Raw genomic sequence first — 20,333 nt, 5'->3', positions numbered from 1 at the left:
CGGGGCTGAGAGGGATGCTGGCACCTGCCGGCTCCCCGCCAGCAGCCGGGTCTGAGGCAGGGGCTTGCCACGCTGGCCTCTTCGGCCACAGCAGAAGCCGTGGGGGGCAGTTGATGCCTGCTGGCAGGAAATGTCTGGTTTTTAGGTTTGTATTTATGTGCCCCAGATTTCTGTGAGGCCTGGGAGATCCCAGGTCCTCCCACCCTCCCCTGACCACATACAAAGGCACTCCAGTTCAAGGATGGAGACCACCCCCCCACTGCTGGGAAGGACAGTCCCCTGTGAAGGAATGGCAGTGCCAGCAGGGAGGGGGGCGTGGCAGGGAATAAAGAGAAGGAGCTGGACAGACTCCACCTCCTTCCTGGGCACAAGGTCAAGGGTGAGTCTGAATTGCTGCTCCCTCTACTTTCTCTGCCTGGGACTGTTCTCCAATCCTGAGGACAGCACATTTTCCAGAAGCCACGTGATGGAGGGTGGTTTCCTTGAGCTGAAAGTGGAGATGCTGAACTTGAGCTTACTTCCCAACACAGTGGTAAACTTCCTGGAACTTCACCCCAGGTGTGGAGGGGGTGAGGTCCCTGGCACTCCATGGGGGTTGCCACAGAGATTAGTAATCCTACGGTTCCTGCTTTGGCCACCACTTGTGCAGGTGCCAAGTCACACACCCTCAAAGGGAAGCTACATTGGCCCAAGGGTCCAAACTGGAGAATGAGTGGAGAAGCTCTGGTAAGAGCCCAAAGCAGCCAGTTTTCTCCTCTCCTTCCCTTACTGGTATTTAAGATGGATCAGCCCCAGAGATGAGTCCTGGAGCCTTGAATTTTGTTTAAAAAAATAATTGTAGGTTTCTCTCTTTGTAATAAACAATGTCGCAAAAGTAGAGAACCTATTTATGCTCTTGTCTGGCATTTATTGAGATGACTGTTTTTCATGCCTTTACCTCTCTTTATGTAAGTAAAGTGGACCTTTGGGCTTAAACTGCTCCTTTCAAGCTTCAGGCAGGCTCCCTAGGGTGACGATGTAGGAACTGGGTCACTAATTTCACCATCAAGCTAGCCCTAGTATTGGGGGGGTAGGAAGCAGAGGAAGGAGCTAGTTATACCTCAGTGGTCGGTTCTTTCTGGTCAACAGAGAGGCCATCAGGGGCTCCGAGAGAGTGTGGCAGACCTTTGGTGACTGACCCCGAAATCTCAGTAGTTTGGTTTGGAATCAGGATTCAAATCCCGCCTCTACAGCTGGGTGACCTTAGGAACATTTTTTAAAAATCTCCTCTGAGCCTCAGTTCCCTCTTCTGTAAAAGGGGGCTGTACTAATACCTATTTCATACATAGTGGCTAGTATTAAGTGGCCCATAAGTAGTCCCATAGTAGATGTTCGGTTAAATATTGGTTTACTCCCCGCTTTCTCTGTTAAGAAATTCCACCATACCTCACGGCTTCAGTTTAAGAAGAAGAGAGCTCTAACCCTATGATGTTATGTCTGGGTCTTTCTCAAGCCACAAGAACTGGGAACTGGAAAAATCTCTGGAGCTTATGGTGGGAGCAGGAAGAAACCAAGTTGGCCACTTAACAATGTGGTCCTGCGGCTTCCAGGTCACCTCCTTGCATGCCGCTGGGCCACCCCACCCCAGGGAGTTATTGCTCAGGAAATTTATTACCAAAACAAACAGATCTGTACAAGGGGCCTTTGTTAGGTGACTTACCCAGGCCGGGAGGAATTGAGAGAATGAGTGAGGGAGACCGGGAGCTGGAGGGACCAAGGTGTGCCTAGGGGTGCTGCCTTCCCCAACGCTTCTTCCCCGACACCTCCCGTCTACGTGGAACTTTCTAGAGTCTTACCAATTACTTGGTCCATAAAACATCTGTTTGAGAAGCTCAGATTTTCCCCATACTGGCAGCCTTGCCCAGCGTTAATAGCTAACACTTACAGGTGCTTACAACAGGCAGCTCTGGAGAAAGTACTCCGCAAGGTTCCTCGTTTAATCCTCTCATCACCCGAGACAGGTGCTTTCATAAGCCCCCTTTTCCAGATGAGTTAACTGAGTCTTAGAGAAGTTAAATCCCTCGCCCTAGGTCAGGCACTCATAGTGGCGGAGCTGGGACTGAAGCCAGAGCTGGCCTGTGCACGTGGTCACTGTCCCACACAGCTCCTTCCACTTCTGATTCTTATCTGCTGGAGGGAATGGGAAACTGAGGCTCAGAACAAGGAGCAGTCACCTGCAGAAGAGGAGGTACGGTGGAGAGAGGGCAATGTCTAGGCCTTAGGATCCTGGGAGGTGAGCATCATTCAATAGGGAGTTACAGACGCTGGAACCAATGGGGTAAGGCCAACAGGCTTAGAGGCGGGGTGTCTCCTGAGACCCCAAACTGCAGGTACCTCCCACATCAGTCCATCCTGTGGTTCCTTGAGGCAGGGGATGGGGATGGGCCATGGGCCCCTGACCCATGGTTCTACCTAATACTGGTACTGCATTGCCACCTGCTCCAATATCACCATTACCTCCCTTAGGTAAGAGGGTCCGAGGCCCCTGTGCCCCTTGCATGCTGACCCTGCTCCACAGCCCCAAAGTGACCTCCACAGGAATTTTCCAGGGAAACCCCACATGTATCCCTGAGCTGGGGGGCTGGATGAATGGAGAGTTGAGGGGATAATAGATGCCAAAGGGAGATCTGACTGTCCAGGGAGTCAGAGCTGAAGCAGCTGCAAGTTTTCACGGGAACAGAGAAGGAGGAACGGAGAGCACAAATATGTGCAGGAGCCGGGAGAGGCTACGGGTTATCAACCACAGTTTCACTGGGACACCATCCAAGCAGAGGAAGGGGAGACAGGGGAAGCCGCCTAGAACTGGCCTCCACTGCCCAGAAGGGGCCAACCCTGAGCAGCAGGCGCCCCCTGCTGGACGCGCAATCTACATGGCAGGAGAAGCCAGGTGGGAGGAAAGTCGCTTAAATTCCCAACTCCCCTCTTTTCCTGAGGAGGGGAGGGGGCAAGACCGGGCCAGGTTGAAAATTAGTATCACACACGGCTGACAGGCTTTTATTACAGACTTGGCACAGTGATTGATGGACAGAACCAAAAAGGAACTGCTGAGACCAGGCTCAAAGCTGGGGGGATACACAGTGCGTACACACGTGTACTCATAAAATTACAGTTCACGGCACAACAATGAAAAGGGCAAGGGAGGTAAGGGTACCCAGTGTCCTGTCCTGCAGGTAGCCACAGGGTGAATGTGCTTTCCTGTGCTCAGGCTTAGGAGGGGATCTAACGTAGGAGAGGGCTGCCCTTGGAGGAGGCTTTTCAGTAATACAGACAAGCACACACCCACACAGTCAAAGGAAGCAGTTTATAGAGTAGCAAGTTCTACCCCAACCAGTGCAAATAATACTCAGTTCTCTGATCCTGTCTTAGTCACAGCAAACATTTACCCAGCCTGGCTCCTCTAAGTTGCCAGTAGGCCACTTGCTTATCCAGGCTGTCCCTGGTCGGCAGGCTTGTGCTCAAGGAAAGCAAATACAGTTCAGCACGGGACTCAACTGAAGGGTTATTAAAGGATCACAGACTGTGAGGTCAGCGCATCTGGTCCCTTGGGGGTCTTGTGAAAATACAGAATCAGATTCAGTGGGTCAGGGGTGGGCCTGAGGGTCTGCATCTCTAAAGTGTTCCACACACAAGTAGCAAGGATCTAGACCAGGAAGTCTTAACCTTGGCTGCACAGGATTCCCTGGGATTTTAAAGGCTCCCCAGGTAATTCCAATGTGGGTGAAAACCAGTGATCTAGAAATCAACATCATCAGTAGAGAGAGGTGGGGAGTAGGGGAAGGGGATGTATGAGCAGTGTGAAAAGCATAATCTCTATAATAATTTAATTTTATATTTGAAAAATGAAATATAGGGCCGAGCCCGTGGCGCACTTGGTAGAGTGCTGCGCTGGGAGCGCGGCGACGCTCCCGCCACGGGTTCGGATCCTACATAGGAATGACCAGTGCACTCACTGGCTGAGTGCCAGTCACGAAAAAATGACAAAAAAAAAAAAAAAAAAAAAAATGAAATATATGTGTGTACATACACTCACACATACTCACACACACACAGTTTCCATAAACAAACATGGACAGTAAAGCTTGATTAAAATCTCCCTGGCCTGTAGGTGCCAGCACATGACGTCTTCTACAAAATTCCTGACTGACAGGGATTGAATACTCCTAGGGACAGAACACTTACTACCTAACAGACAGCCCATTCCCTCTTAGGCAGTTCTGATTGTTTGAAATCTCTCCCCATATCGAGATGAAACCTACTTCTCTGTTACTTCCACCTTTGGACCCATTGGAGCTACAGAGAATAAATTTAATCTCTTTTCCACGTTGCTGTGCTCCAAACAATGGAAGGCAGCAATCAGTACGTAAGTACTATAAGTACTATTGGTGAAAGAGTTCAGGTTCTTTTAATTTCTTTAATTTTTAATTTTTTTAAAAGATGACCGGTAAGGGGATCCTAACCCTTGGCTTGGTGTTGTCAGCACCACGTTCAGCCAGTGAGCGAACCGGCCATCCCTATATAGGATCCGAACCTGTAGCCTTGGTGTTATCAGCACCGCACTCTCCCGAGTGAGCCATGGACCAGCCCAAGTTCAGGTTCTTTTAAGTTTTAAGTAACACAAATTGATTCTAGCAATTTTAAGCAAAAAAAAGTTTTTTTTTACAGATAAAGTGGGATGTTTTGAGGAAGAGGGAGGAACTGTGCCACGTAGACCTGGGAAGGAGGGGCCCAGGGCAGCAACAGAGCAGCCAGACACTGTTGCGCGTTGGTTGCCATTGGTGTCTTGGTTACAATGACTCGCAAGGCTCTGGGTCTCTCCATTTCAAATTTCAAATTATTGACAAGAAAATCTGATTGGCTAGATTGGTTCAGGTGCCTACACTGGGACCAATCAGCTTTGGCTGGTATGACTTATGATAATAGAAAGGGTTGCTGAGGGCCCACCCTGTGTCACCAGAAAGGGAGTCACACCAGTTGCTACCCCTAGAGGGAGCTATTCCAAAAATCATAGGCAAGGTCAATAAAGTAAGTATGGGATTACTTCTTGTTTGTGATTCTCTGTGACACTGTGATACTCCACTACCAGCTAATTGGAGAGCCACCTGAGTACAGAGAACTTGGAGGACAAGCTCTGAAGAGCCCCAGGGATAAGGGGTGGGGGGTTTAGAAAGAAAGGCCTCGCTCCCAGTGCCCCAGTCCAACACCCTCTCTGAGCAACTAGCCCCAGCTCCAGAGTCCCCAGATTCTGGAGTCAAGGTGCAAGTCTCTCATACAGCCAGTCTTCCTCCCCGTGGTGGGTCATGGGCCCCAAAGGGGAATCTCCTGTCTGTAGGTGCCGCCGAAAGATAATCCGGTCATGCAGGCGGTTGGTCTGGCCTTGCCAGAACTCCATCACCTGCGGTAACAAGACATAGCCACCCCTGCAGGGAGAAGCAGAGGTTTCAGTGTTCTGTGGATTTTTCCAGCCAGGTCACTCTCCCACCCACTTCTCATCCCAGGGTCTCTTGAAAGAAGTTGCTGGGATGCATCTAACGAGGGTTGCTGGGAGGAGTAGATCTGTAATTCCACAGACAGGGTGGCTTCACATAAACGTGGGGGTCCTCCTGTCCCTTTCTAGACAACTATCAGGTATCACTTACCAGTATTTTGGCTTAGGCACCTCTTGTTCCCGGTAGAGCTGCTCTAGTTCTTCATTTTTCTTTCTCAGATACTGCTCAGGGGAAGGAAAGAGAGGAAGAGTTAGGCCAGTCAATAACTCACTTACAGTTGGAACCAGCCCAAATGCCCATCATCAGATGAGTGGATACGGAAAATGTGGTACATCTACACAATGGAATACTACTCAGCTATAAAAACGAATGAAATACTGCCATTTGCAACAACATGGATGGACCTCGAGAGAATTATATTAAGTGAAACAAGTCAGGCACAGAAAGAGAAATACCACATGTTCTCACTTATTGGTGGGAGCTAAAAATTAATATATAAATTCACACACACACACACACACACACACACACACACACACACACACAAACTGGGGGGGGGGAGAAGATATAACAACCACAATTACTTGAAGTTGATACGACAAGCAAACAGAAAGGACATTGTTGGGGGGGAGGGGGGAGGGAGAAGGGAGGGAGGTTTTGGTGATGGGGAGCAATAATCAGCTACAATGTATATCGACAAAATAAAATTAAAAAAAAATAAAAAATAAAAAATAAAAAAATAAAAAAATAAAAAATAAATTAAAAAAAATAACTCACTTACTACCAACTTACGAAGTGTGTGCTCTGGGCCTGGCACGGGACACAGGTGAGTAAGGCAGACTGGCCCATGTCCTCCAGGAGCACAGTCAACGGGAGGCTCAGACAGATAAAGGAGGCCTGTTTCCCCACCCCCACCTCCCCCAGACAGATTGTCCTTTTCATTTTGCTAGAAAGGAGGGCCTGGCATCCCCTGGGGACAGCCTCTGGGGATGAGCCAAGGACCCCATCATCTGGGAACGACAGAGGAGGAGCCCCACTCACCTCCCGATCAGGGATCACAGAACTCTGGTGACTGACCACAGCCCCAATCTGGCTGCTCTTGGGGCGGGAGTGGAAGTAGGACTCAGCCTCCTCCTCAGGCAGCTTCTTCACACGGCCCTCCACACGCACCTGCTCAGGAATGGCCCTGGCTGGATGGCGTTCAGTGCCACCTGCTCTCCTTGCCAGCATAGGCCCTGAGCCTCTCTGCCCTCTGACTTCTCTCTACCCACTGCCCCACCACTCCTGGCTCCAACTAGACCACCTGACTGAGAGCTCTTTGAGAGGCAGAGTGCCCAGCCTAGGCAGCATGCTTGCCCCGTGTGAGGATCTTCACTAGGCTTGACTGTAAACTCAGACCTCTGCCAACCCAGCCCACCGCAGGCTGTCCTGGGAACACTCACTCACCTGACGGTGAAGGGGTTCCCAGTAGAAGACAAGGGAAGCAAATGGATTAGAGTCCTGCAAATGAAAGAGAATCCATAGACAGCCATCAGGACAGGGAGAGGATGCCTCTGGCACGCCAGGGAAGGCATGAGAGCTGCATGCAGCATGTAGGTCCACAGCAGATGCATTCACTGTAGTGTCTCATTTAAACCCTCAAAGCTAGGCCTGCTGTCACGGATGTGGAGATAGGCTCAGAGAGGTTAAGTAATGTGCCCAAGTTCACACAGTAAGTGGTGGAACTGGGTTTAAGCCAGTCTGACTCCAAAGTGAGGCTTGGCCTTGTTTCTCACCCTTAGATTTACAAATCCTGAGAAATGCACGTGTGGCTGGCACAGACTCAGGGAGGGCTACTCATTTTGAATTTATTCACTGAATGCATACCAAGTGCCAACTCTGCACCCAACACCGGAAGAATTGTTGGGGATGACAGAGATCAAACCGATGCAGCCTCTGTTCCCACATTGCTTACTGTTTCACAGAGGAGATACATATTCATCACATCATGACATAAATAAATCCATAATTACAAACTGAAAAAGTGGCAGAAAGTTGCAAGTTAACAATGACAGAAAACAGAACCAAGGTCTGCAGAGAGTCAAGGAAGGCTTTCCTGAGGAGGTAACGTTTGGGCCGAGACTGAAGGAACAGGGGCCATCAGGCATCTATTGGATGAGGGAGGAGCGGGTGGAGAGGGCAAGTGCCAGGGCCTGGGGCAGGAGGGAGCCTGAGCACTGGTGACAAGGGCACTGGGAGGTGGGGGGCGTGGGAAGGCCATGGAGGAGGCAAGGGCTGGGCCCTGCAGGCCGGGGAAGGATTTACCATGAACCCTCACCAGCTCTTTTCCTTTTCGACTCTCAAAGTTAGTAAAGAAGCGGAAGCCATCCTTGCCAAAGCCCTTCAGCAGCAACATGCGGGCAGAAGGTTTTCCGTCTCTAGAGGCAACAGCAGAGCATCATGGTCAGAGCCCACTTCAATGTCCTCTCTAGTCCCTCTCTCCACAAGATGTCTGAGCACCCCCTCCAGCTGCGCCCCCCTTATCTGGCTCTCAGGCTACCCACTCCCACGGGCTCCTGGGGATTTGTCCTGGAGGGACAAATGACACCATTGCCTGGGGCCCCGTTATGGATTAAATTGTGTCCCCCCCCCAAATCTGTATGTTGAAGACCTAACCCCCAATGTGATTGTATTTGGAGACAAGGCCTTTAGCAAGATAATTAAGGTTAGATGAGGTCCTAATGATGGGGCCCTAATCCAATAGGACTGGTGCCCTTGTAAGAAGAGACAGCACAGAGTTCTCTGCATCTCTCTCTCGCCCTGCACACACACAGGAAAGATCATGTGAGAACACAGCATTAAGGCAGCTGTCTGCAAGCCACAAAGAGAGGCATCACCAGAAATCAAACTGGATGGTACCTTGATCTTAAAGCCTCTAGAGCTATGAGAAAATAAATTCCTGTTGTTTAAGCCACTCAGTTTATAGTATTTTGTTATGGCGGCCCTCACAAACTAATAAGGCCCTAATGGTAGGGACCAACAATAATGCAATCAGCCACCACCAGGGGAATTGCAGAAGGTGCTGTTATTATCAGGTCCTCTTCTCGGAGCTCTGGGGGATACACAGGGGCCCAGTACAAGAGCCCTAACTTGAAGTCCTTACATTTTGGTGAAGGGACACGAGAAGAGTTAAGTAAGAGGCTAACATGAGAGATGTATATGACTGACTGTCAAATGAATGACATAGCCAAGAATTGCTAGATTTCAAGAGAGGTACAGAGCTTCGTGGAGAGGTCCCACAAGATGTAGCTCTTGAAGAGCAGATGGGGCTTGGGTGAGTGGGGAGAGGAAGGAGGCAAGGGGTCGTGTGTGGGTGCATCAAGAGCAGAGATGAATGAGGCGCTGCATTTTATCACTGAAATGGAATTTAGTGGTCTGATCTTTGGTTTAGAGGTAAGGACACTGAGGACCAGAGAGGAAAAGAAACTTGCCTGAGGCCACACAGCATTTAATAGCAGAGTTGGAACCATAAAGGTGGCATCCATCAAGTTAAGAGCTTCCTAGTTTCCTACTTCATCTGTACCCACCCACAGAGGGCCCCCCAGCTATGCCCACCTGGTGCAGGTAGCCAGACACATGGCATTGGCTTCCCCTATGTCAGGACACTGAACGGCCTCCTCAAACCAGGCAGCAAACTGCTTCATGGGGTCCAGGGAGATCAGATGAGCCTCCTCAAATGCCTGGGAAGGGAGTTTACTTCATTTAATAAACACATATAGTGCTTACTATACTCGGGGCACTGTTCAAAGCACTTGTCATATATTATCTCATTTAGTCCTTATAACAATGATCGTTTAACAAAAATAGTACCCAGGAAACAGGTCCTGTGCCCCACTTTTTGGGGGGTGGTGGCTGGCTGGTATGGAGATCCAAACCCTTGACTTTGGTGTTATCAACACGATACACTCCCAAGTGAGCTAATCAGCCAGCTCTGTGCCCCATTTTATGGGTGAGGAAACAGGCATAAAAAGGTGAAGTAAGGGCTGGCCCCGTGGCTCACTCGGGAGAGTGCGGTGCTGGTAGCAACGAGGCCGCAGGTTCGGATCCTATATAGGGATGGCCGGTGCGCTCACTGGCTGAGCGTGGTGCAGACCACACCGTGCCAAGGGTTGCGATTCCCTTACCGGTCAGGAAAAAAAAAAAAAAAAAAGGTCAAGTAACTTGCTCATTCCCACAGCTAGTGATGGATGAATCAGGGTTTTAATGTCATGGATGTCAAACTTATCTGTGTATCAGAATCATCTGGGGAGCCTTAAAAAAGAAAGGTTCCTGGGTTCCATCCCTATTTCTCATTCAGTAGGTCTGAAGTTCAACAAAAAACTGCATTTTTTTTTTTTTTTTTTTTTTTGCGGCTGGCACAAGGATTGAACCCTGGATCTTGGTGTTATTAGCACCATACTCTAACCAACTGAGCAGACCCGCCAGCCCCAAAACTGTGTTAACAAGTATTCCTGGAAATGCTCCCATGCAACCGGATTTGGTAACCATGGCTCTGGACCCCAATTCCAAAACAGTTCCCTTGGTTCCTACCTTGAGTGAAAGGGAAAAGAACTCCCCCAAGCGGTGAGCAGAAGGCACCGAAGGCAGCGAGCTATTACTCTCCCTCCCCCACATTTCATTTACTTTATTTATCAAACATTTTATAAGCTGTTTATCATTATTCTAAGCACTTTACAAATGTGAAGACCATAACATCCCTGTGAAGTAGGTATGATCACTGTACAGGTGAGGAAACTGAGGCCCAGATTGGTTCAGGAACTAGCACGAGGGGACGCGTCCAGTAGACAGCAGGACACCGGCCCAGCGGGCCCCAGAGTTCGTGCCCTTACCCACCACGACCCACGGCTCCTCCTCCGGTTGTCTTTGAAGCCCCTTCTCCCACGGGTGACCCCACACCCCCTGGCCCCACGGGGCTCCCCCAACTCCCGTCCCCTCCATGACGACTCTGGGACCCCTCTTCCCCCGCCTCCTGCGGGAGGCTCTGCCCGGGCGGCGGTACCTCTCGGTCCCCGCGGTAACTCTTGCGCATCGGTCCCAGGTCCATGACAGCACCGCGACCTATGCACAGGTGGCGGAGGAAGCCCGGCCGCACGGCAGGTCTCCCGAACGTCACGGTGACGCCCCGCAGCCCGCACGTCATGAGGGCCGCCGGCCACGTGACCCGGCGTCGCCGGGCGCTGGGTTCCGCTGGATTCGGAACCGATTTCCCAGCCCGAGCGTCTGCCCCGGGAAGGAAGGATTTGCCAGTCGCCCAGCCAAGCTAACAGGTCCCAAGTCCTTGGAACCAATGGGAGTCCCGGATCGGAGGAGGGAGACAGACGCGGAGAGGTGATTGGTTGGAGTTTTCCGAGAGCGAGGCCAATTAGAGCGAGAAGAAAGGAACCCGGCGGCCAATGGGCAGCGCCTCAGGGGGCGGGAGCAGAGACACAAGGAAATGCTGTCACCGCCGTTAGCACGCACGTGGAGGTTTCTTAAAGGTATAGGGACTGCTGCAGCCCAGGCGGGGGCGGGGGATGAGCCCCTGGGAGCTTGAGAGGAGTGGTCAGTATTAAGTAGCTGGGCCATAGTAGGACCCTGAAGGCGAGCTTAGGGCAGGAAGTATTCCCTGGGAGGGGAGGCAGGTGGACTAGGAAAGGAAAATGGAAAGTGGAATTGGGGGCCAGACTCTAGGCAAGGTGATGGGGACAAACAGAGAAAGAGGAGATGAGGTTGGGGGAGGAAACTGGGGCTTGAGAGTGGGAGAGGTTGAAGTGACTTGTGGACCTCAAGAGATAGGTGCTGTGTAGTAAGGGTAAGAGGTGGTACCCTGGGGACTGGGGAGGTGCGGTGGGGTCAGGAAGAGACTGTGGGATGAGAAGGAAGATGGCTGAATGGGAAGGGGAAGAGGGAAAATTTGGATCAAGACACCCCAAACCAGAGCGATCTTCCTCGTCTAGCTCTGAATCTCCTCACTCCAGCCTGATTTCTTTAATGGGGTTCAGAGCATACTGCTCCCTTTACTCATGGTTTCATCTGTCATGGTGCACCCAAATTCACACTAGTCAGTGTTCTGGTAGATGGAAAGGCTGTCACTGCCCCATCACTCCTAGGCCTCCCCCATCTTTGCCAAGTTTCCCCCTTTTCACATTTTGCCTTTCCTAGGTAGTAGGAGTCTAGGCCCTAGGTCAATGCCAGCAATAGCCGACTGAGAGTACAGGGGAGCAGGTAGCTGTGCAAAGCCACTTCCAGGCTATGGATGCAAGGCTGAGAAATGGGAAACCTGCCAGTGCCCACTCCAGCTTTGACCCGGTTGGAGCAGCCTTGGGTTGAGGCCTCTTCTCAGCCTTGGTTTCCACCAACATCAGGAAGGGGAGCTGCAAGAGCCATCTAGGCAGGCACTCAGGACTGTGCCAGGTAAGGGGAACTTCCTGGCTTGCCCAGGTGTCTGCATTACAGCTGAGCTTCATAAAGCCCTACATTAGATACCAATTATCCTTTTTTATGTGTGCATAGCTTGAGCCAGATAGAATTTGGAAGACAAATTTTGCTGCAAAGAAATAATGCGTGTCTCAAGAATTAATGATATTGATTTGTGGATTCTCCACTGGTTGGAATTTTTTGTGCCACCATCATTTTGATTGAGAGAGAGTTGACTGGACTTACTTTCTTGTTGAGGTTGTCTTTCCACATAAGAACATTGCTGTACTCCACTCATCCCACGTCACTGCAGTTGAATGTGGTAAGCAGTAATTAGTGCCCTTTAAATCAGATGGTTTGTTCATGGGTACACTCTTAGCACTCCTGGGCTACTGCTACCCTGGACCTGGATTCTAGGACACCAAGACTAGGATCATTTGAGTCATTTGGTTAAAAGCTAAGAGCTCACAAAAGTGGGGTAGATATATACTCATGTATTCATTCAGTAGACTTTTGTTAAAGACCTCCTTTGGACCAGGCACTGAGCTAGGTCTGAGAATACTAAGGGGCTGGCTGGTTAGCTCAGTTGGTTAGAGTGCAGTGTTATAACACCAGGGTGTAGGATTTGGATCCCCTTATGGGACAACCACCAAAAAAAAAATACCGAGATGAAGAAGATGACACTGTTCCTGCCCACAAGGGGCTTGTGATCTATACAGGGAGGCAGATTTGTGAACTAAAGAGTTGTAGGTACTTTAATATGTTTCTAAGGTAAACGGGAGGAAAAAGAAGGGGTTAAACAGTCACGAAAGGCTTTGGAAAGGGAATGGACATTTGATTTGTCCTAAAGAGTAAGTGTTTGCCAGATAGCCAATGCAACCAGCATTCCAGGAAGAGGGAACGTCATGACTAAAGGCAGAGTGCATTTGAGTAGCAAAGTGGAGGGAAAACAGGCCGGACAAGCAGGAGGGGCTGGGTGCTCCTTGCTGAAGGGTCATCATGGGGGCTGGGGGGCAGGCTTTTAGACACAATGATTCTGATTTTTTATCCTGTGATGTTGAACCAGAGTTTCTAGATGCTGTTCTTTTAAGACCAGATGGGGAGAAAAAAGTGCTAGATTCTGACAGCCTCTCCCTTCCTTGGCCATAAGCAAGGAAGTTTGCAACAAATCGCCTTTTCATGTTTTCCCTTTGTCTTGAAGATAATAAGTAGGCTTGTGTTGTGCTTTTCTGCTTAGTCGATTTGGTGTCTGGATCACAAAGCAGCCCGGCAGTGCTAACCCGGGGGGAGCAAGTCTGCTGGCTGCTGTGGAGAAACAAATTTTTTACTGCTCCTAATTTTTCTTACACAGTTTGCCACCCTCCCTCCATCTTTGTAAAATTATTCATCTTTTCTTGAGAAATTCATAAATTAATAGAAACTACATTGCACAATTTTACCATAAAAGAGGCATACTGGTTTCTCAATATGAAACAAAAAAGTGTGTGTGTAGGTTTGGGAACTAAGCCTTGCCTGTTTTCTTCTAATGCTTTTGCATTTCTTTTCTTTTCTTTCTTTTTTTTTTAAAGATGACCAGTAAGGGGATCTTAACCCTTGACTTGGTGTGGTCAGCACCACGCTCACCAGTGAGCTAACTGGCCATCCCTATATGGGATCCGAACCCGTGGCCTTGGTGTTATCAGCACTGCACTCTCCCGAGTGAGCCACAGGCTGGCCCCTTATTTTCTTAATCCACTTTCTTATCTAATGATCTGATTGAATTATGTCTTTCCATTTTATTTCAGTGATTGGATTTGTGTTTTGGAAACTGGCTCTGGTGACCAAGTAGATGATGGGCAAGGGTGGTGGCAGGGAGACGCTGGGAGACACTGCAGTGTTGTCCAAATGGAAGCTGGGAGTGGGAGCCTGGTGCATGCATATGGGGTGGGGACTGGAGAGGCGGGATCAACTCACCAGGACTGGCTGAAGGCGACATGGGTGGTATGTTCATTGAAGTGAGGCATGTTGGAGGAGAGGGTTTGGGAGAAAGATGAATTCATTAACAGGCCTGTTGAGGGTCTGTGGGTCACCCATGATTGATCATGTTGGAAAATCAAATCTGGAGCTTAGAGAAGAGGTCTGGGAGAAGGAAATAGGGCCTAGGAGAGTTAGAGGATGGTGGGGAAAGGGAGAGGTCAAGGAAGAGTGGTTATGATGCTGGTGAAATATAGCACTCAGCTTCCCAGGAGGTAAGAGAAGGAGAGCAGCGGGCAGGGCAGAGGGGCACCCTCAGGAATTCTTGGGCTCAGCCTTGCAGTTAACTCATCTTGGAGCCCCTGGTGTAGCAATAGCAGGACCTACAGAAGGGTGGGTGCTTGGTGCTCTGCCAGCAGTCTGAGCCCTGAGTAGTGTATTGAGGAGCCCAGAAGACGGCTGGGTCCTCAGAGGCTGCGGTGGGATAAGAGGAAGCTGAACCCCATCCGGGTCCTGTCTGTGGAGCTCTTGTGGTTAACCCCTTACATGATCCTTGTGTGTGCTCACAGATGGTTTCCCAGATACATTTGTAGTTTTCACACATGTGGCTGGTATTCCCTGTTGGAATGGCTGCTTCTTTATGGGAGGGACTGTTTCTTACTTTCTCTGACCCCTTCTCAAAATCCCAGCCAACAGAGTGTGCTCAGGAAATGCTAATCTGTAATGTTTCTGCAGAAACCACTTTTATTAAGCTTCTCTGTACACTGGGTGCTGGGCATAGTGAGTGGAGCTTGGGGCTTTTTGTACCTGGTAGGAGCAGGATTGAGTGTGATTTTTGTGTGTGTGTGTGTTTTGGTGTCTGGCTGGTACAGGGATTGAATCCTGGGCCTTGGTGTAACCAACTGAGCTGACTGGCAGCCCCTGGAATATGTCTGTGGCCTGGAGGGATGTTAGGCTTTCAAAGGCCAAGTGAATTAAATCAGTCTCAGCCCCCAGACTGGATGCCTTCATAATTAGAGTGTGGGCCACGGGCAGCAGGAGGAGCCTAGTGGCAGGTTCTCAGGCAGGCCCAATGGATGTGACTTGGCGGCTGCATAGTTTCCTTTGGGAAATCCTGGTCAGCCCTTGCATTCAGCCTGCCCTGTAGTCAGTTCTCATTTCCTCTTGCTCAGGATCGCGATGAGCAGGTGTTTGACCCACCTCTCCAAGCCCTGAGTCGCCACCAGAGCCTACCATGGTTTGCTTTCTTTTCACCCACAGCCCTGTCCTTTTTTTTTTTTTAAAGATGGCCGGTAAGGGGATCTTAACCTTTGACTTGGTGTTGTCAGCACCATGCTCCTCCAAGTGAGCAACCGGCCATCCCTATATAGGGATCCAAACCCGTGGCCTTGGTGTTATCAGCACCACACTCTCCCAAGTGAGCCACGGGCTGGCCCTCACAGCCCTGTCCTTTATCCCACCTTCCCAGGCTCGTTTCCTCCTCCTGTGCTCCCTGAGAACCCCTTCACCTAGGAAACCCAGCTGCCACTGGTCCCCAGATTACTGCAATTCCTTTAGTGGCTCACCCCAGCCCCAAAGACCTTGGTCAAGTCACAAGTAGTAGCCAAGTAACCCCTAGTTAGGTTCCCCAGAATCTATATTTCATCAGCCATGAGTCTCTGATGGGCCTGGGAACCTGGGATGCTGCAAGTGGCAAGGGATAGAATGGAGGTGGAACCATGGCTGGCAAGCTGTGCCATAGCAGGTGCCCATACTTCAGGTAATCTCCGGAATCTCAGGATCCTTGTCACCTCCTTGACACTTGCCCACTCTCCATAGATGAATCTACTGCAATTTTGCCAGGCGGGTGATCTCGCTCCATTTACCTTTTGTTTTTCACTCGTTTATTCCATTTCTCAATTTTAAAAGTTTTTTTATTATGCTTAAGCAATTTTAGACTTACAGAAAAGTTACAAATACGGTACAAAGATTTCCTGTACACCCTTCACCCAGCTTCCCCCAATGTTAGAATCTTACTAACAATAGCACAATGATCAAAACCAAGAAATGAACACTGGCACACTGCTATCAACTAAACTACAGGCTTTATTCGAATTTCACCCCCTGCCCCCCAACTAATGTCCTTTTTCTGTACCAGGATCCGATCCAGTATCTCACATTGTATTTAACGGTCATGTCCCCTTAGTCTCCCGTCTGTGATGTTTCTCAGAGATTTGGGGATTTTTTTTTTTTTTTTTTTTTTTTTTTATGGCTGGCTGGTTCAGGCGTCCAAACCTGTGACCTTGTTGCTACCAGCACCATGCTCTCCCAAGTGAGCTAACTAGCCAGTCTCCATTTCTCAGTCTTTTAACTGTTTTGTCTACTCTCCGCCACTTAAGAATGGGTGTGGTGTGGGGAAATAGAAGGATCCACACCACTTTGGGAATGATGCAGCAAACCTGGTATTGGGGACAGGACAGGAGATAGGGTTGGCCTTGGGCAAGTGAGTTTTCCTTAGGGCAGTGTGGACTGCAAAACCTCTGCCATATTTCCTGTTGCCTGGGGTAAAGGAGGCTGCTGCTGGCCTGACGTGTGTGTGTGTGTGCGTGTGCGCGTGCGCACATGCGTGCACACATGCATAGAGATCTGAAATGGGGCTTCTTCCTGAACCCAAATCAGTGCCTACCCTCAGCCCACTTCTCCACCATCACCTAGAGAGCCCAGAGTGTCCCCTGCTGAGGCCTCCCAGTTGTCATTAGTCCCTAAGCTTTGGGCCAGTCTCCTCAAAGTCTACCTGGCATGGGGTGGGCTGCTGTGCTCAATGAGACTATCTGTCTGTGGGAGGACAATGTGTAGGATGCACTGCCTGATAGGACCCGGTGTGGGCACTGCTGGTGGTAAAGAGTGGATCTAGCCCCCTCTGACCCTGAGGCCTCCAGGGCTAGGGTGAGGGGACAAGGTCACCTTGTGCCTGTGCTCAGTTGACATCGTGGCCAAGCTCCTCTAGGAACTGGAAGTAAGGAAGAGACTGAGGCAAGCTCCAGGGGAGGCTGGGGCTAGGGGCAGGTGGGCAGATTAATGACTGGGCCCTCTTTCCATCCCACAGGAGAGCAGTAGGCCTAAGTAGAGCTGACCTCTCACTCAGGGGCCTATACCATGCAACTGCAGACCAATGAACTGTCACAGGTGTCATCTGACAAGCCCAGGCTGATGACACGGTGGATGCTCACAGCTTCTTTTCCAGGGGGTCTGTGGCCTGCTCTTCTGCTATTGGGCAATGCATTTTTGCTGATGCCACCACCACGAGAAGCCTGTTTGCCTGCTCATTGCGGTGGTCATTGCCATCCGAGGTAGCTGGGTGGGCTTTCCCAGAGGTCAGTGTGTCTTGGGCTTGGTGTGGAAGAGGACCTGAGAGCCCTCTTCTCCTCACAGGCAGGGGAAGGAGCAGAAGCATCAGGCACTTGATCCTTGGGACACTGAGCCTGGTGGTGTAACCCCAGGGGCTGTTCCACCTACTTTGGACAGTTGTCTCCTCCCATTTTGATCATCCCTTGGGCAGCAGGTTAAACTCTGTTTTGGCCATTGTGACCCTGTAACTTGGGAAAGAGAGGACTGAGGGGTAGGGCCTGTCAGGGGGTAGAGAGGATGTAACTGGCTAGAGAAGAGGGGATGGTTGATGCCAAGTTCACAAACTGCTAGCCGGAGGGCTGAAACTGTTCCTGCTGCGTTTTTAAACTATTGAGCCAACACTTAAAGATTGGGTGATTTCACACAAAACTCTTCATTTCTGGCTTCTCTTACAAAAACCACAGGAGCTGGCATTCTTGCACAGCACCAACTGTCCAAAGCCAAGTGGGGTACCCTCTTTGGTGGGGGCTGTGTCCCAGTTTTGCAGTCACACACTCCCCAATATTTTTGTTCTAAGGTCAAGGATCATTGACACCTATCATGGTGTTTGCTCTGTTTTCCTTACGGTTGGAAACTCTTTCCCTCCTGATCCCCAAGGCACCTGAGTTGTGGTGGGCTAGTGTTTAATCGAGGTGCATGACAGCATCTACCTCCAAGCTGGAGAGGAGGAGGGGTCTGGAGGGCAGGAGGAAGGGCTGGCTAGGAGGGCTGTGAAAATGGGAGGGAGGAAGGGACTCCTGATGAGCCAAATGAGGAAGGGGAGGGGTCCCAGACCACTGCTCAGGAAGGTTCTGGTGGTGAAGGAGCTGAGAACAGACTAGGGCTGAGGAGGCAGAGAAGAGGCTTCATTTTTATTCAGAATCTAAATAATCTACAGTTTACCTTCTTCAGCCAAATTTCTAGTCATGGCAGGGGCAGCTTCAAAGGGTTTTCAGGTTTGGGGATCAAAAACGCCCCATCCTCTGCCACTCAGATCAGGCCCGCTGCATCTGCTCAGGGGCCCTACCCACCCAGCCTGGGCCCGGAGGTATGTCCAAACCCTTCTCTTGCCCCATTCTGTCTTCCTCCAAATATGTCACCAAGGCATGTGGCTGGCTGTAACCTCAGCAACATCACCAAACAAGTGTGAGGCCTCATGAGAACGCTCAAAAGATGGTTGTAAAGATGAACTGTGTGATTTGAAGGAAGGGTGGAGCCCTGTTTGCTGGTTTGGTTAAAAAACAACAAAAAAAAGTACTTTGCCTGGATTTGCCTTCAGGAGAGGAATCCTCCCCAGCCCCTCTTTCTTTCGGGCATGTAATCCGGGTATCTGGGATAATGAGCTGCAGTGTTAAGTGTCAGTGGAGCAGAGAGGAGGAGGCATGAGCTGTAGCCTTTGGTTCAGACGACCCTGGGGAAGGAAGGGGGCAGAGGAGGAACTCACCCAGGTTGTGAGGCCCCCACTCTGGAGCTGCTGGGTGTGGCCAGCCCCCCAGATTTTCATCAGGGCCGATCAGGTGTCCAGTAGGTGTCTCTTGCCTAGGAGGAGCTTAGGCTGCGTCACACCCTCAACAGTCCTTGCCCCCGCAACTCTGAAATAAAGGCTGGATTAGAGCCAAATGAGGGCTAATTTGCCACCAGGTCTTTCTTTTCCTTCCTGTTGCCATCACGTGGCCAGGGAGAATAACTTTGGAGCCCGTGTGTCTCACTGGAGAAGGGCGATCTGCGTGCCAGCATGCTTGCTCTGCCCAGCTGCAGCTGGCACCTTCATTTCCAAACGGTGCTGAGGGGTCAGGTCAGTTTCTGTATTGGCAGCATAGAGCACATGACTTGGAATCAGCTCTCAGGAGAGGACCATTCTTTGTGCCTGAGAGCAAAGCCAAGGGAAACATGTGGCGGAAAGAGGATTGTTAAGATTCCCCTTCTCCACTAATGCCCTTATTCAGAACACAGCAAGGCAATTTGGCAGGCGTGGAGTCCACGCATGAGAAATCAGTAAATGCACCTCCCGTCTTCCCCCTGCTGCCAGTGCAGCGATGAGGGGCAGGGCTGAGGGGCTGGTGAAGAGACCTCCAAGCTGGTGGATTCACCTGGTGGTCTGGTAGTGCCAAAGGGCTTAAGTGTGGCTAGGAAAGGTCTCCCTGCCTGTTAACAAAGAAATGATCAAGGGCAGAGAAGCTGGAGCCATCTGAGGTCCATGTCCTTTTTATTTTTTCATCCATGTGAGGACCGACTGGCTCTAAGGAAAAGCTGTTTGCTCGCAGATGCAGGTGATTGGTGACAAAGGAAGCGGACTGAGGGAATGGACAGCTCCCAACGAGCCTCACACTCCTGAGCAGAACAGCGACCACGGCTGCGTCCTTCTGAGGGTGAGTAAAAAGCACATACTGTTCTCTACGTGCTTTGGCTGACTGGCTCTCTTCAGCCTGGACGCTCTTCAGGCCCCTGTGAGGCATAAACACATGTACTGAGCTAGCTCCAATCTCAGTCTGCACAACATCACAACCTGCCTTTCTATTAGCTCTGCCAAAAAAACAAACAAACAAAAGTCCCCACCAAAATTTCAGACCTACAGCACTTGCTAAAACTAAAAGGCGCATATCAACTCGCTGCCCTCCCTGGAGTGCTGGGCAAGGGGATGGAAGAAAAATAGGATCCAGAGTCCAATCTTGGGTACAGCTGGGCTCCTGGGCCTCCAGCTGCCTGGCCCTACACCTCAGGAAGTGACCTTGGCTCTTGGGGAATTGTGTTTCCTCCAGACTCTGTAGCCTTCTGGAAGTGACTGAGCGAGGGCCCCTTTGGCTCCTTTCTCCAAGCTACTTACAAATGGGTGTTGAGGCCAAAGCCTTCCTCCAGGGGTAAGGGAGATGAGTGGAGGAGTTAATTTGCTGGTTGAGGAAGTCATTGCTGTGACTTGACTCTGTGGGATCCGCTTTGTGGTATAAGCAAAACTGCCTCATAAAACAGAAAAGCAGAAACACCTGCCTCAGACCCTGGCCCCTGAGGTCCCTGGAGATACTGTGGGAGCATGTGGCCAAGCCCTGTGGTACATGT

The 20,333-nt window shown here is 50.4% G+C and overlaps 1 protein-coding gene and 1 long non-coding RNA gene across 5 annotated transcripts in view; one reads left to right on the top strand and one right to left on the bottom strand.

Moving 5' to 3' along the window:
• Window positions 1-3,017: 3,017 nt before the first annotated feature.
• On the bottom strand, window positions 3,018-10,779 carry PNPO (pyridoxamine 5'-phosphate oxidase). The gene is made up of 7 exons (XM_063111005.1): window positions 10,564-10,779; window positions 9,120-9,244; window positions 7,843-7,942; window positions 6,972-7,025; window positions 6,567-6,695; window positions 5,676-5,746; window positions 3,018-5,456 (listed from the first exon to the last, which is right to left on the bottom strand). The coding sequence occupies exons 1-7, from the start codon at window positions 10,702-10,704 to the stop codon at window positions 5,288-5,290; spliced, it is 789 nt and encodes a 262-aa protein (XP_062967075.1). The 5' UTR covers window positions 10,705-10,779; the 3' UTR covers window positions 3,018-5,287.
• A 179-nt stretch (window positions 10,780-10,958) lies between these two features.
• Window positions 10,959-20,333, top strand: part of LOC134387771 (uncharacterized) — a 33,614-nt gene continuing 24,239 nt past the window's right edge. For 3 of the 4 annotated variants that reach the window (XR_010024587.1, XR_010024590.1, XR_010024588.1), the window contains exon 1: window positions 19,188-19,648. This is a non-coding gene — a long non-coding RNA (uncharacterized LOC134387771). Of the gene's footprint in view, window positions 11,042-19,187; window positions 19,649-20,333 lie in introns of those variants that run through there. The other variant, XR_010024589.1, reaches the window with a different exon arrangement.

The sequence above is a fragment of the Cynocephalus volans genome, chromosome 10, assembly GCF_027409185.1.
Source record: "Cynocephalus volans isolate mCynVol1 chromosome 10, mCynVol1.pri, whole genome shotgun sequence".
NCBI lineage: Eukaryota > Metazoa > Chordata > Mammalia > Dermoptera > Cynocephalidae > Cynocephalus > Cynocephalus volans.
The sequence above is the reverse complement of the archived record's forward strand: the minus strand, read 5'-3'. Positions and strand labels throughout refer to the sequence as shown.